The sequence below is a fragment of the Peromyscus californicus genome, unplaced genomic scaffold, assembly GCF_007827085.1.
Source record: "Peromyscus californicus insignis strain IS unplaced genomic scaffold, ASM782708v3 Scaffold_6__1_contigs__length_162567912, whole genome shotgun sequence".
Lineage (NCBI taxonomy): Eukaryota > Metazoa > Chordata > Mammalia > Rodentia > Cricetidae > Peromyscus > Peromyscus californicus.
Window position 1 is genome coordinate 36054331 of NW_026294584.1, and position 14226 is coordinate 36068556.

At 42.1% G+C, this 14226-nt stretch overlaps 1 protein-coding gene across 5 annotated transcripts in view; it reads left to right on the top strand.

The window, feature by feature from the left end:
• The first annotated feature begins 263 nt into the window (after positions 1 to 263).
• Positions 264 to 14226, top strand: part of Ptprz1 (protein tyrosine phosphatase receptor type Z1) — a 187331-nt gene continuing 173368 nt past the window's right edge. For 3 of the 5 annotated variants that reach the window (XM_052720825.1, XM_052720826.1, XM_052720827.1), the window contains exon 1: positions 264 to 615. In XM_052720825.1, coding sequence (XP_052576785.1) covers positions 558 to 615 — 58 coding nt within the window. In that variant the 5' untranslated portion in view covers positions 264 to 557. The remainder of the gene's footprint in view (positions 616 to 14226) is intronic. The other 2 variants (XM_052720828.1, XM_052720829.1) reach the window with 1 other exon arrangement.

Consider the following 14226-nt stretch of genomic DNA (forward strand, 5'->3'; position numbering starts at 1 on the left):
GCATGAAGGAGTCTTAATGAAGAGAGCTTTTTTCTCCGCGAAGATTCTAAGCCCCAGCGGGTTCCACTCCACCTCCAGCCGCGGGCGGGCGGGCGGGGGAGGGGCGCGGGGCTAGGACCGGCTGGGATCCGCCACGCCCCTCTTCTGCCGCTGCGCGACCCCGGCCCCCGCCCGCGCTCCTGCGCCCCCGCCCCCGCGCTGCGCGTGCCCAGCCCCGAGCGCGTTCCCGCACTCCCGCGCCGCTGGCTGCGAGCGCTCAGATCCCGGCCGCCGCAGCCCGCGCAGGCAGGCAGGCAGGGGACAGCGTCCGGCCCGAAGCCCCGCGCCTGGCCCGGGCTCGGTTCCTGCGCCCACGCGCCGCCTAGCCCCACATTCGCCTCTCCTCTCCTCTCGCTCTCTCGCTCTCTTTCTGTCTCTGTCTCTCTGTCTGTCTCTCTCTTTCTCTCTCTCTCTCCCCCTCTCTCTCTGTCACCGGCGTCCCCTGCCTCAGTGTCCCCACCCTCTGCACCCTAAGCTGCACCCCGGCGGCCGGCGAGGGGCCGCGGACCCGGCTGGAGATGCGAATCCTGCAGCGCTTCCTCGCGTGCGTCCAGCTACTGTGCGTGTGTCGCCTGGGTAAGTGATGGGACCTCCGCGGGGCGGTCGCGCGGGGCTCAGTCGCTGGGATACGGCTTGCGGGGAGGATTTCAGAATATTCGGCAGCACCCAGGAAGAGTTATCCTGGACCCCTAGATGTCACCCGCGCCGACTGCGCCTCCGTCCCCTCAACTGCGCCGCTGCCACCTGCCGGGTCCCCATGCTGAGGCTCGCGTGGTCAGGACACCTGGACCACCAAGGCCGCCGGGTCAGGGTCCCCTCTGGCGCGCGCTCTCTTCTCCATGTTGCAAACTGTGGAAACAGCCTTGTAGCCCTACATTAAGAGGATGAGTCAGTGACTGGAAATACAATACAGCGGTGGCAAGGGGCTGCGACCTAAATGTTCATTTTTATGCTGCCGGTACAGTGGACTTGAACGGAAAGTACACGTGTCTGTCTTGCAGTACACGCACTCGCCTGAAAGGTACTGAGCTGAACAAGCACCGACCTGACTTTTCTGTGGTTCCAGTACTTTGAATTTAGTCACGTTCAAGTCCAGGCAGCCATTTACAAAAAAAGTTTCAGTCAAATCCCTGTGAGCATTCTGCCCCAGCTTCCGGAGAGAAGAGCTGCTGCTGGGTTTACCGGGGACCCAGCTCATTCTCATAGCTACACCATATACGTTAAATGGACGTTGCTCTCTGCAATCAACAGTTTGGATTACCTGGGGTGGGGGTGGGGGTTGTGGTAGTGGGGGTGGGGGTGGGGGTGAGGGCGCAGGCTTAGGTTTCCAAAAAGAAAAAGAATGTAAATGTGTATGTTTTAAATTTTGTTCCTGAAAGCCGCCTTCATGGCGATTAAAGGACTATTTGCAGCCATTAACCTAAAAAATTAGAATATGTACCTAGATTCGTGAGCGTGACTGTTTAGCTCCCATCAGTCCTGTAACCCTACTTTTAGAATTTTAGATTGTTTATAATAAAGGATATATTCAACGTGCATAACCATCCAGTGGGTGGTGCTGCTCTTGGAGCCCCGGCCTTGGTAAACAGAAGTCTTTTCTACTTCTGGCTGATGAGAATTGTGTCGCCACTATGGTGGTGACTGCCTGTAACTCACTTTGTTTATTCACCTAACTTCAGTCCATAAGGCTTGGTGAAAGTGCTCAGGGCTGGTGTGCTGGATGTCTTGCCCACAGCTGACGTATAAGACAGCAGGAGACCCACCTTTCTGGCCTTGTCTGACTGCAGGCTTGCAGTTAAGTGTAGAGTCTGGAAGATCTACCCCGCACCCCGCCCCCAACACCACTGGAAGTACTCTTCCAATCCACACCTGTTGAATTTACATTTCCACATTCCAGTCAATAGACATTTTAACAACAAAGCCAGCTCCTCTTGATACTTAAATTATTGTTTAAGGAGATCTCACAGTATTAGGGAAGCAAATTACAATACTGTTCTGCGCTTCAGCAAAAACACATGCCCAAGACTAGATTAGGAATGGTTTGAAAATAAGAAAAACAAAGTCAGTTGCCACACAATTTATCTGTCTGAAGTGTAAGGTTTGGTGGTATTTAGTATAGTCAGAGTTGTGTGACCTCAGAGCACGTAATGAGCCCTACTTGCTCATTAACTAACATTTCCCATCCCACTGATCAGCTTTCTGTGTCTATCTATCTGCTTGCTCTGGACATTTCATCTGAACAAAATCATGAAACATGCAGCTTTTTATGCCTGGCTTCATTCACTTAGCAGAATGCTTTCAAGGTTTACTCGTATAAGCACTGTACAAGCACTCATTGGTTTTTGTGACTGAGCTGGATCCCATTATTTGCAAACCACACATTTGCAAAGTTGATTTTTATTTCTCCTCAATAAGGCATTATCTGTAGCCTGCTTACGGTTGCCTAGATTTTGGCTTATTGGACACATGCATTTGAAGATAGAAGGCATAAAGGGAAAGAACTGAATCCATTGTTTAAGATTGTTACAAGCTCGTGCAATGGCATCAGATCTAAGCCTATCCATTGGAACTGAAATATGAGTTCTTTCTTTCTTTGTAATGACTACTACTGTGAGGTGACTATGTTTGTATCCCTCACCATTTTAAAGCAGCCATTTACATCACTACCAACAAGCTGACGTGGGGACACTGGAAAATGGGATGGATATATTGACCTTTGGGTGGCATATTGTGGAAAACTGACGCACATTATCTACAAATGAAAAACTCAGCCTTCCCTTTAATGCCCCCCCCCCCTATATTCATCAGTGTTTGAGAATGTATTTATTCCTCATCTTTAGTGTCTTTGGAGCCGTCCAGGTACCATGCCACCATAAAATGTGCTCAATAAAAGGTCTGAGGACTGACTGAGGGTGTGAAGCAGGCTGACAATTCTGATATAATTAGACCACCATTCTTACCGTTATCCAGGAGCACATTGTAGAATTCACTAAGGTACTCACTGTCTACAGTTAAGAACATCTCTGTGATCAGGGCTGCATCACTTTCTGTGTCTCGGGTGTCCTGGTGGTTTGACCCAAGCCATTTGACTTTGCCATAAGAAGGTAGGACTATGAGACATAGAGGAAGCCGAGGGGTTTGAAGAGCGGTTAAGGAATCACTTCTTTTCGTTTATGAGACCTCATGATCTTTGAATTAAGCAAGTTATAGAGCTGCGAGGAACAGCAAATCCTCATGCTTACACACTCTTGTTAAATGTAATGAATATGACTCTGAACTTCCTAGTCATGCCTCACGGCTGTGGGGGCCACGTTAAAAATGAGTCATACCTAAGGCCCCTGCAGCAATTACAACTTCAGTGTTTCTGGGTGTGGTGCCAAGGGGCTTCTTCAGTTCTGACTCCAAATAATAACTAGTCACCATTTAGGAAATTTATTACATTTGGTTAACATGGTAATACGTTCCTGTACTTGGGATCTCTCTCTCTCTCTCTCTCTCTCTCTCTCTCTCTCTCTCTCTCTGTCTGTCTGTCTGTCTGTCTGTCTCTCTTCAGAGTAAGGCTGTTCTCAAGAGAGAAGTTTGCAGGAGAGATTACCTTATCAATGAATTATTTCTACACTAGAAATAAAGGATCTTGCTTAAAATTGTATGTTGTGAGAATTTTGCTTCTGGTAAACACTTTATTTTTTTTTTTCTGGAAGCATGAAATGTTTCTCCACTTCAAACACTTCAGAAAGGTCTGAGTGGGTCTGTCTTGGGAACTCAATTTGAGTACCCGTTTGCTAACTTCTCGGATTGTGTCTGGAAAGGGCTCCATCGGCCAAGACCCCAGCACCTGAGGGAAGGGCTTGGTGGAGACTAGTTTTGTCTTTAGATCCATTCGCTACTGACTCTATCATTCAACTGGTACCATCCCCATGAACCTTTCCTTCTCATTTCCTCCTCCCCCATCTAATATGAATTACAGATGAGGAAACACAGACACAGAGAAGTCAAATGACTTTCCTGGCATCACACAGCCTAGTTAGTCTTTATCTCTTCCAAACCAGACACTTCCTTTTCTGTGGTTTTTGTTCTTGTTGTTTTGTTTGTTTGTTTTGTTTTGTTTTAGACAGAGTCTCATGTAGCAGGCTGACCTTAAAAACTCTATGTAGCCAAGGATGGCCTTGAACTCCTGATCTTCCTGCCTCCAAATTCTAAGCTCTGATAGAGGAGGCATGCATCACCACGCCTTGGTGACTCTCTCTGTGTCCACTCTGAGAATGTCTGTTCTTGTTGAGAATTTATGAATACCGGGATGGGATGTAGCATTTCAATTTTCTTTCTTGCAAATGCCCTTGGGGACTTTTCTTGTACATTCCCATGTTGTATTTATTTCCCTTTCTAAAATTTAAGGGCAGCCTATCATTTTTAGGTAACAATAACTCCTATGCCTCAATGTAATCTTGAAAATTGTGACAAACCCATCCTGTCATGTAAGGAAGGCGGCCCCACCTAGACTGCTGTTTCAATTTCTTTGCTGTTGTTTGCTGCACACTAAGAACCCAGCGGTGCTGAAGCAGTCTCAACACGTGTGCCCTCCACCCACACGTTCTGATTCAACCCCATACTGAAGACCTTTAAATCTCATTTTAAGCTATTCATGATGATTTATGCCTGTAATACTAGCACTTGAGAGGCTGAGACTGGAGGATTGCTGTGAGTTCAGAGTAAAAACTGTCTGAAACCAACAAGAGCTAATAAATGAATAAATACCACTCCCCCAAAAAAACCCCAGTTTTAACTTTTATGACTCTTTCTCCATTGACAACCCGTTGAGAGTAACTGTCTTTTCCAACAATCTGTGAATGTGTTAAATGTGTTAGCTCTCAAATATTTTAAAATGCTTCCACTCACTCAGTAATGCTAATGGTGAGAGCCAATTTCAGTAAGATACATATATGCATGTATCTGAAGTCATTAAAATTATTTGGAGTCTTGATGCATGCTTTGTGTAATGGAAACCAATTTTTACCTATATCTGCAATTCTTCTGGTATATGTATAACATGCATTAGGCATCAAGAGAAATATCTTATGCTATTGCACATCCCTAAAATACTTTGCTTTTAAAATTATGCTGCTTAGTGCCATGTCCACTAGGCATATGTGGTTATTTGATTCATAATCTATCAAAATGAAATCACTCACTTCTTTGTATCTCACACTACTTTGTATCTCACACTACTTTGTATCTCACACTACTTTGTATCTCTCACTACTCATCTGTATATGTGACGACAACAAAGGGCAGTTTGGGCGCATTTCCATTACTCAGAAAATCTACTGATTGGGAGATGATGGTGCATATGGTAAAATCCCTGACTTGTAAGCGTGAGGACCTGAATTCAAACCCTCAGAGCCCACATAAAAGTCGTATGTGATGGTTCTTGGTTGCAGTTCCAGTGGTGATGAGATGAGAGGTGGAGACAGGTATGTCCCTGGAGCCTACTGTTTAAACAGTCCAGCCTACTAGGCAAAGCTTTAGGCCAATGAGAGACCCTGCCTCAAACAAAAGTGGGCAGCACCTGAGGAATGATGCCTGAGATTATCCTTTGACTTCTGCATATGCGCATACACATGTGCATGTGTGTACCTGCATAGACATATAAAGAAGATTCACAGAAAAACACTGTTTTAAGACAAAAATTAAAAAAAAAACATAGAAAGCATAATTGATTGTCCTCATTAGAAGTTATCAACTCAACTAAAAAGGAATTCTAAAGTCATTAAAATTATTTGAACTGTTGATGCATGGTGGTTATTTCTGGTGTGTATTATGTCAACTTTACAAAGATCCTGGGATGTGATGGCAGTTATGTGTAATAGGTAAAGAAGGGTTAGCAGCCACTTTGTGCCCTTTATAAACTGGGGTCTACAACTGGTGATTTATGTGTGAATGATCTGTCTCCCACTACATTTTCCATGATTTGTTTTTACCACGTACTGTATTTTCTGGCAGTATATCTGTCTGTCTTCCCCACTGGACCAGCTCTTGAAGGGCAAAGACTGTATTGTATTCTTCATAGCTTCTTAGACCTGGCACCGAGAGGACGTGCCTAGTAAGTCCTTAACACTCAAGACCTTAGGGTTACCTTTCTGTTACTGAGATCAGCCAATTTCTGTTGGTCTTTCTTTTGATTCCATTTCTAGGTCAAGACTTTGTTCAGCATTACCTTGACCTGTTCACCATTAATGCCTGTTCTGGCACCAGACCCTCATTTTCAGTGATTCTCTCAAATATACTTTAAAGGATCGCCTAGATCCAGACACTGTCTATGCATAAAAAGTAAAGTGCCTGTGTTTGATATTGCACGGACAGTTGCTGTGTTAGTCATAAGTGAGCATTTAATTGTTGATAAGTTGACGTAAGTGGACCTGGATATGTCCCAGAGTTCAGGGTGAATGTGCTTCTCTCTGTATGTGTGCTGCTCTTGTGTTAGAGAGGAGACGATAAGGGGTTGTAGGGTGGTCAGCAATAAGAAATGAAAGATTTTCTTCCCAGAGACCGCTTTCCATCAGACCAAAGCCACGGTACTGGATAAATCCCGTAAAACTGACCATGAGAGGTTGATGGCCCAAGACAGGTCTGAAAACAAAACAACAGCAACAATGAAAAAGATGGAAAGTGTTGTGGCATCTCAAGATAGGTATTTCTTAGAGTTCCTCTATCATTTTCTTATTAACCATAGAGATGAAGTGCAGGGCATAGTGTATCCCTACATACAGCATATGTGCAGTATGGTTGTTTTTGTTTTTTTTTCTAATGGAGCTGAATTTAAATGGGTGGGAGTTGGGACGGGTGAGATATTGTCACATAGGTCAAGAGCAGAAGTTAAGGAGATTTGCTCTTTTATTATGCTATTTTCCTGATATTCTTCTCAATATTTCCCTCCCTCTCTCTTTACTTTTCTTTTGATGTTATTTCCTCTTTTATCTTGACTTCCTTTGAGCATGGATTTAAATAATAAAATAAACTTGGCACATTTCCTCTCCATCTTGATGAAGAGTTGGATAGGGAGGAAATTGACGGTATTTCATGCCATTAGCAAACGTATTTTTACTTTGTTAATAGAATTTGGGAGGTGTGGTCATTAGCATAATTTTAAAAGGATGGGTTAGCAGATGCTTCTGTTCAAAATTCCTGTGGTTAAAATAGGCTTGATTGTCTTCTTTTTCTTCTGATATTTGCTCACAGATATTAAAGTAAACTAAATTATCCAGGGTCTTGGTTGATGTGAATTTGCTGGTCTGATTCAATAAGTGTGAGTCTTTTCGTGTGCTTGTTCATAAGGCATAAATTTCATAAAATACATTCTTTATATTTTTGGAAAGGATAATTTATTCATGAATTGGAAAGGAAGAGGTTGGATTAAAGTATTTATAAGAGTAACTAGGTTACAGGTAGATTTTCACTCTCAGAGAATCATTCCATCTGTCTCTCTCTGCCTTCCTCTAAGCATGGGTCTTAGTGTAGTAAGACCTTTTCAGAACTAATTAACTCTATATCTTGAGTAGGAATAAATGGAAAAATTATAATTTTAAAAAAATGACCTTTTAAAGCAGATTTCATGGTTCCTACCCGAATCCTGATCACATACTTTGAAATGCTGGACAGATATAAATAACCTTCCTGATGTTCTCATGGTTTTCAGTCACAGCATCACCTGTTTAAGACTGATTTCTATGACTAAATTGTCATCCACTTTCATCTACACGTTTTCTTGCCTAGAACATGTAAAGGTGTCATTTGTTCCATAGAGCTGTACAAATCGAGATCTGCTCACAGGGGCCATCACGTGGCATCGAGGGACACATGGCTATTGCTCTCACATTTGTTTCCTTGCAAAAGTGTGCATAGACTTTGACCGCAGTCATGAGTTCTTAATCCTGGCCACACTTTAGATGCACCGGGTATTATTGTGTGCTTCCCCTCCAAATTCATGTCAAACCCCTATCAGGATGGTAGTACTTGGAGATGAGACTTCTGAAGGGTAAATAGGTCATGAGGTTCAAGCTGTCACAAAAGAAATTCATGCCTTAGAGAGAAGAGACAAGAGCTATGTCTTTTTCCATCCCATACCAATACAGCAAGAAGCCAGCCATCTGAAATCCACAGAGAGCTTTCATCAGGATCAAATCTCTTGACCCCTTGATATTGGACTTTCTAGCCTCAAAACCTGTAAGAAACAAATGCCTGTTGTTTCAGCCACTCAGTCTAAAGTATTTTGTTATAATACTCAAGGCTAACTAATGCACGAAAATAACTTCTAGCTAAGCATATTGTAGTGTCTTAGTGCTGTGATCAAGTATGGATGTTTTCTTAAAACACTTCAGGTGATTGGAGGACACAGTCAGGGTTTGAAAACCACAGATCTAGGCCAACCTCATGATACTACTAATCTTAGTTTATTTTCCTTCAGGTGGAGACACCAGCAGGTTTTATGCTTTGCTAAAACAAAGCCAGCTCCATGGGACAAAGGCCTTGGAAAATGTCCCACCCTTCTTTCCTCTTCTTAAGGTAGTTTCAGTTTCAGAGTAACCCTAGAAGAGGAGCGTGGACTACAGTGGCTGACCTCAGAGTCCGAGAGCCAGACTTCAGGGGGGCAAGAGTCTTGGCGTCCATCCAAAGGTTCAAGTCTATCAGCAGCTGGGAAGAGAAATGAACCAGCTTCAGAGACAAGAGATTCAAGTGTCATTTATCCAGACCCAAGCATATATTATCTTTCCATTTGTCAAGGATGCATATTCTTGGTGGTACCTAGTCCTGTTTTCTTCATGAAATTTTCAGTAGAACTAGTTAGTGTTTTCTACTAATTAAGTTAATACAAGATTTAGCTATATTTCCCATCTATTTTCATCTATTTTATGTTGTTTCTAAGCTAAAAATTATCAATGTATAAATTATGGATGATAAGACTTATAAAGAAAATATCAATTATTTATCATGTCCTGGCTATTTGGACTTTCCTGTGTTTGAAAAGCCTTTAATAACATCCACTTTAAAGCTAATGATGGACTTTCTCTAATGGCCAGCTTAGCTCTTCAATAGGCTAATACTCAGTAAATGATAACATAAGCACAAATTGGTGCTGTGGATCTTGATTGAGAATCTTCTTTGAGATAAATATTCCTCTAGAGAGGACATATACCTACTGGTTCATTAAAACCTCACAATGTATAAAAGTAGCTCCCTAGCAGAGAAGACTTTGCAGATGGATTGGGTGGGGATATATGTAGCTTTAATGCACATCTGGGAAGACAGCTGGTTTTAGACCATGCAGGGAGGATGGATAGGAAGACTTGCATGGTCACTATGGGGACAAAAGGCAGGCATACAGGCCAACAAAGACATCCACAGAAGCATAGAGGAGAGTCAAAATTTGGTATTTGGAGAGAGAGAACAATCAGAATGCATGCACAGTAATAAAAATTCTCAAATAGTGAGGAAGATGTCCAACAGCTGCTTGAAATTTTGGAACTGACGTTTATCCACTGTAATGGAATATGACTGCAAGGTTTTGAACAGTAGTAAAATTGTTTGAGAAAATCTATATTTTTAAAACTTAGATTTTAAAAATTTTTACTATTACTACTGTATTTCTATGTGTATATAAGAGAGAAGGGGAGATAGATAGATAGACAGACAGACAGACAGACAGACAGACAGATAGATAGATAGATAGATAGATAGACAGAAAGACAGACAGACAGAGCAAGAATGAGAGAAAGAGGGGAGTTATTTGTAGATGGATATGCTTGCCTTTGTGGGCACGTGTGGAAACCAGAGGTTGATGTTAGCATGTTTTCTCCAATCACTTTTCCACTTTTTGTTTTGAGGCAAGGTTTCTCACTGAACCTAGCACTTGCCATTTTGGCTATACTAGTTGACCATCAAATCCCAGAGACCCCACCTGTCTCCACCCCACACCTGACTTTTATGTGGATGTTGGGGATCTAGGTCCTCATGCTCGTGCTGCAAACACCCCACTGACCCATTGCCCCTGTCTAGATCTCTAGACTATGGGACAATATGGGTATCAAGGAGGGTAATGGAAGCAGAGTAAGACAGGGAATCAGGCTGTTTCAATGCTGTGACTTCGAAGATTTGCTTGATGATTCAGAGTGTGAGGAGTGTAATAGCACCATACTATCCTCATGCATGACTTTAAAGCCTCGCAAGCACTTTTGGATACATCACTTGATTTAAGTATAAATAGTATTTGATAGGATGTGATCCTACTGTATAAGAACAAGATATTCGTGATCCTGGAGGGAGCGTCCAACCTGGGAAGGTGAAGATGTAGCAAGGAACAAAAGAGAGTCAGAGAAATATCCAAGAAGGAAAAGTATAGGCAGCAAGCACGCACAGTTCTAAAAGAGCAGATGATTTGGAAACAAAGGGAGGGTGGCAGCGTGAGCTTACATATTGATTCAGTCAAACCAAGCCTGTTAAAATGAGCCCCAGGCATTGAAGGGAGGCATTCCTTCAAACTGATTAACTCAGTGACTTGGGCAGCAATCAGAGCAAGTGGTACTTCTTGTAGAGATCATAGTCAGAACTTTACCAAAACGTCTTTTTCAGGGTGAAAGGATCTGAGCAGATTGGTAGCATCAGGTTCATCTGTAGCACCCACCCCGACACTGTTCACTTGATTGACTTTGAACACCCACGTGTGTGTCCTTTTCACAGTGAGCACACACCCCTATAGTTGCAGCCAGTAGGTTGCTGGTACAAAAGCGTTCTTAATTATCCATGAGTTCATATGAATTGAAGTATATCCTAGTCATCTCTCCTAAGCTAGTGTCTCTGGAAATTGCTCACAATGAGGGCTTCACATTAAAAACAGTGTAACAGAAAACAGTTGATGGAATCGTCTTCCCTGATTTTGCTTTGAAGTTTATTTTTAAGAGAGAGATGGAGAGAGGAGAGAGAGAGAGAAAGGAAAAGAGGAAAAGAGGGATAAGAGAGAGAGACCCTTACTGTGTATATGGTGTGTATGGTGTGTGGTGTGTGCTTGCCATGGAATGTGTGAGGTCAAAGAACAACCTAGGGTAGCATTCCTTGCCATCCACTTTGTTGAAGAGTTAATTCTTTCTGTTGTTATTTGCTGCTGCATGATCCAGTCTGGCAGGTCCACAAGCTTCTGGGAATTCCCTATCTTGCTGTAGGAACTCTAGGGTTACAGACATGTTATCATGTCCACCCTTTACATAGATTCTGGAAATTCAAACGAGTCTTCACACTTGCACATCAAGGTTGATGTGTTGTTAATTAATGAATAAAACAATAGAATTTTATTACTTACTATATGTCTCTTTAAGATAAATTTATGATACATGATGTAGTAAGCTGTGAAATCACGTAGCTTAGGAAAGGAAGAAAATAGCAACAAAACCAATATGTAAGTCTATTTTTTCATATGTAACGGAAATGTAAGCACAATTTTCCATATGTAATTAAAAATATAGTATATTGTGCCATATAGGATTTGATTGCAAGGTTAAAGTCTATCAAAAATGATTGACTGCATATAAGATATGTTTGGTTGTGGTCGGTTTTTATTTGATGACTTTCATAATAGGAAAGTGGTACATAATATTAATATATACACAGTTATGCCAGGATATTATAAATATATGGTTATATAGACATTTACACTCAAGCATAAATTAATGAGGATTTATAAATGCATGTTTACATGACTAGGCATAAGCATACATATGTATGTTTCTTGTTGCTCAAAATGGAAATACCTTTATTTTACATATTAAAACAGTATCTCTTTTGTGAAAACTATTCAGATTAATTCTAGCACAAATGTTGATTTTTTTAAAAAGATTTATCGTTATTATTTTTACTCATGTGTATACATGTGTGTCTGTGTGAAATCATGCCTCTTATATGGTGGAATATATTCCATGCCTATGGAAACCAGATGATGGTGTAAGATTCCCTGGAGCTGGGTGGAGTTATAGGCAGTTGTGAGCTACCTGAGGTGGGAGCTAGGAACCGAACTTGGGTCCTCTGCAAGAGCAGCAAGCACTCTCAACAGCTGACCTGTCTCTCCAACCCTTGCTTTGACATTTCTGAGACTGACTTCTTCCTGGACACAAGATGAAGAAAGACAAGAAGGATGTCCATTGCTCCCTGTGACCTGAGTCAGTGCTGTCCTCTCCACAGGAGCTGGGCCCAGGTAGATAAGTGACACTCTGCTCAGCAGGTGCTCACTGGAGTTACTGTGTGCTCAGCACTACACTGGGGCTTGAATCAATATCTTCCGTCTTTGAGGGGGAAATCTCGTTATAGATACAAAATACAGCCTGGTGGAATAGGGTCAGAAAAAGACAGATAAAATAAAAATGTGAAAACGCTTTTTAAAAGTCACATGAGTATGAACAGTCCTTCTTTCTCCCTTTTGAACAAGACAGTTTACTGTTTCATTTCATAACATAAGCCTCTACGTGTGTCCTCTGTTTTTTCTGTGGCAGGCAGATCTTTATGGATTTGAGACCAGGCTGGACTACATAGAAAGTTCCAGGCCAGCCAAGGCTGTAGAGCAAGACCTTGCCTCAAAAAAAAAAAAAAAATTTTTTTTTTCAGACTGTGGATTGTTTACTCAGATTCTCTGAAATGGATTTAGTTCTCAGTATTCCTCCCATCACACTAAAAGTAATTATGTGGCTAGGAAAACATGCAAACAAAGTGTGTAAGTTAAAACCCTCTTTGTGTGCATCCAGTTCACTATCCAGGGTTAGGGACATGTCACTTGGTTTGTACAATTAGACTCGTTCTATCAGGAGGCCTTCTTGTTGACAGCAGGAGCTGCCATGCTGTCACAGACGTCAACTCTGTGTGCTACAATGTTAAAGAGTCAGTCAGCAAGCCTCTAATTTTAGGCTTTTCTAGAAAATTCTGAACATAGATAGTAATGCTGTCTGCTGAATGGATTTCATGAAGAGTGAAAAGACATTTAATTAGGCACGAGCAGCTAGGGCACGCTGCCCTGAAATCCTATAAGACAGCACAATCTGGACTCCGTCTATCCCACCAGAAAGTGCCCAGAGATGCCTCCGTCTTGACAGTGATCCCAACTTCTTTTCTTGCTAATCTTTCAGCACTTTCTGACTGTTCAGTATTCTTGGCAGAATTAATCAAAACACAAATGCTTGCGTGCTCCTCCGTAAATTCTAGATTTTATACAAACCTCTCTCCCCATGGCAAGATGCCTATAAGACAGCCTTGTGGTTCAGTCTTTGGAAGGAGCTTCTTGCAACATCCTTTCTTCTATATTTAAAAGTTAAAATCCTTCTGAGCAGTGGTGGCCCACGCCTATAATACCAGCACTCTGGAGGCAAAGGCAGGCAGATCTCTGTGAGTTCGAGGCCAGACTGGTCTATAGAGAGAGATCCAGGACAGCCAGAGCTACACAGAGAAACCCTGTCTCAAAAAACCAAAAACAACCACAACAATAACAACAAAAATCCTCCAGCACTTGTAAATTGGAAAGTGGGGGTCTTTTTGCTTTTCCAAATTTTGAAATTGAAATTTTATTAGACTCAATGGAATTTAGGCAAGTAAAGATGAAATACTCAACCAAATAGTCTTTCTACTGCAATCATAGCTGCTAAGTCCTCTCCCCATGAAGCAGATTAGGTCTTCTGTTGGCAAAGTGTGCCTCTGTGTAGTAAGTTTTCATTATAAATACGTGGGGAATGCTGCATTTTTGACAGGAGTCTTTTGGACGAAAGCTCTCAGACTGCTGTGGATCTGTTTGGGTGACTGCACTGCCTGAGAAGACAAATGGAAAGCAGATCATCAAGGAAAGATTGACATAGACGTTTTGTGTGGAAGTCACTGTGTTTGACTATTGCCCCCTAAGAGGCTAAACTATGCTTTTTCAAGGAGAAAATATTAATGTGCACATGTAAACTTAGAATTTGTAGACTGGAGTTGAAATCTCCATTCATTATCCCTCACGGTGTTCTTGTATGAATTCAATAACAAGAAATGAAGAGGTTTCGTGCATATTATGTATGTTTTCATTCATTCACCTGAAAATCCCAGAAATGTGTAGTAATTAACCAAAGCACTGATGGAAAGTTTCACTGTCGGAAACGTAACTAACACAGAGCCATGGAAACAGGC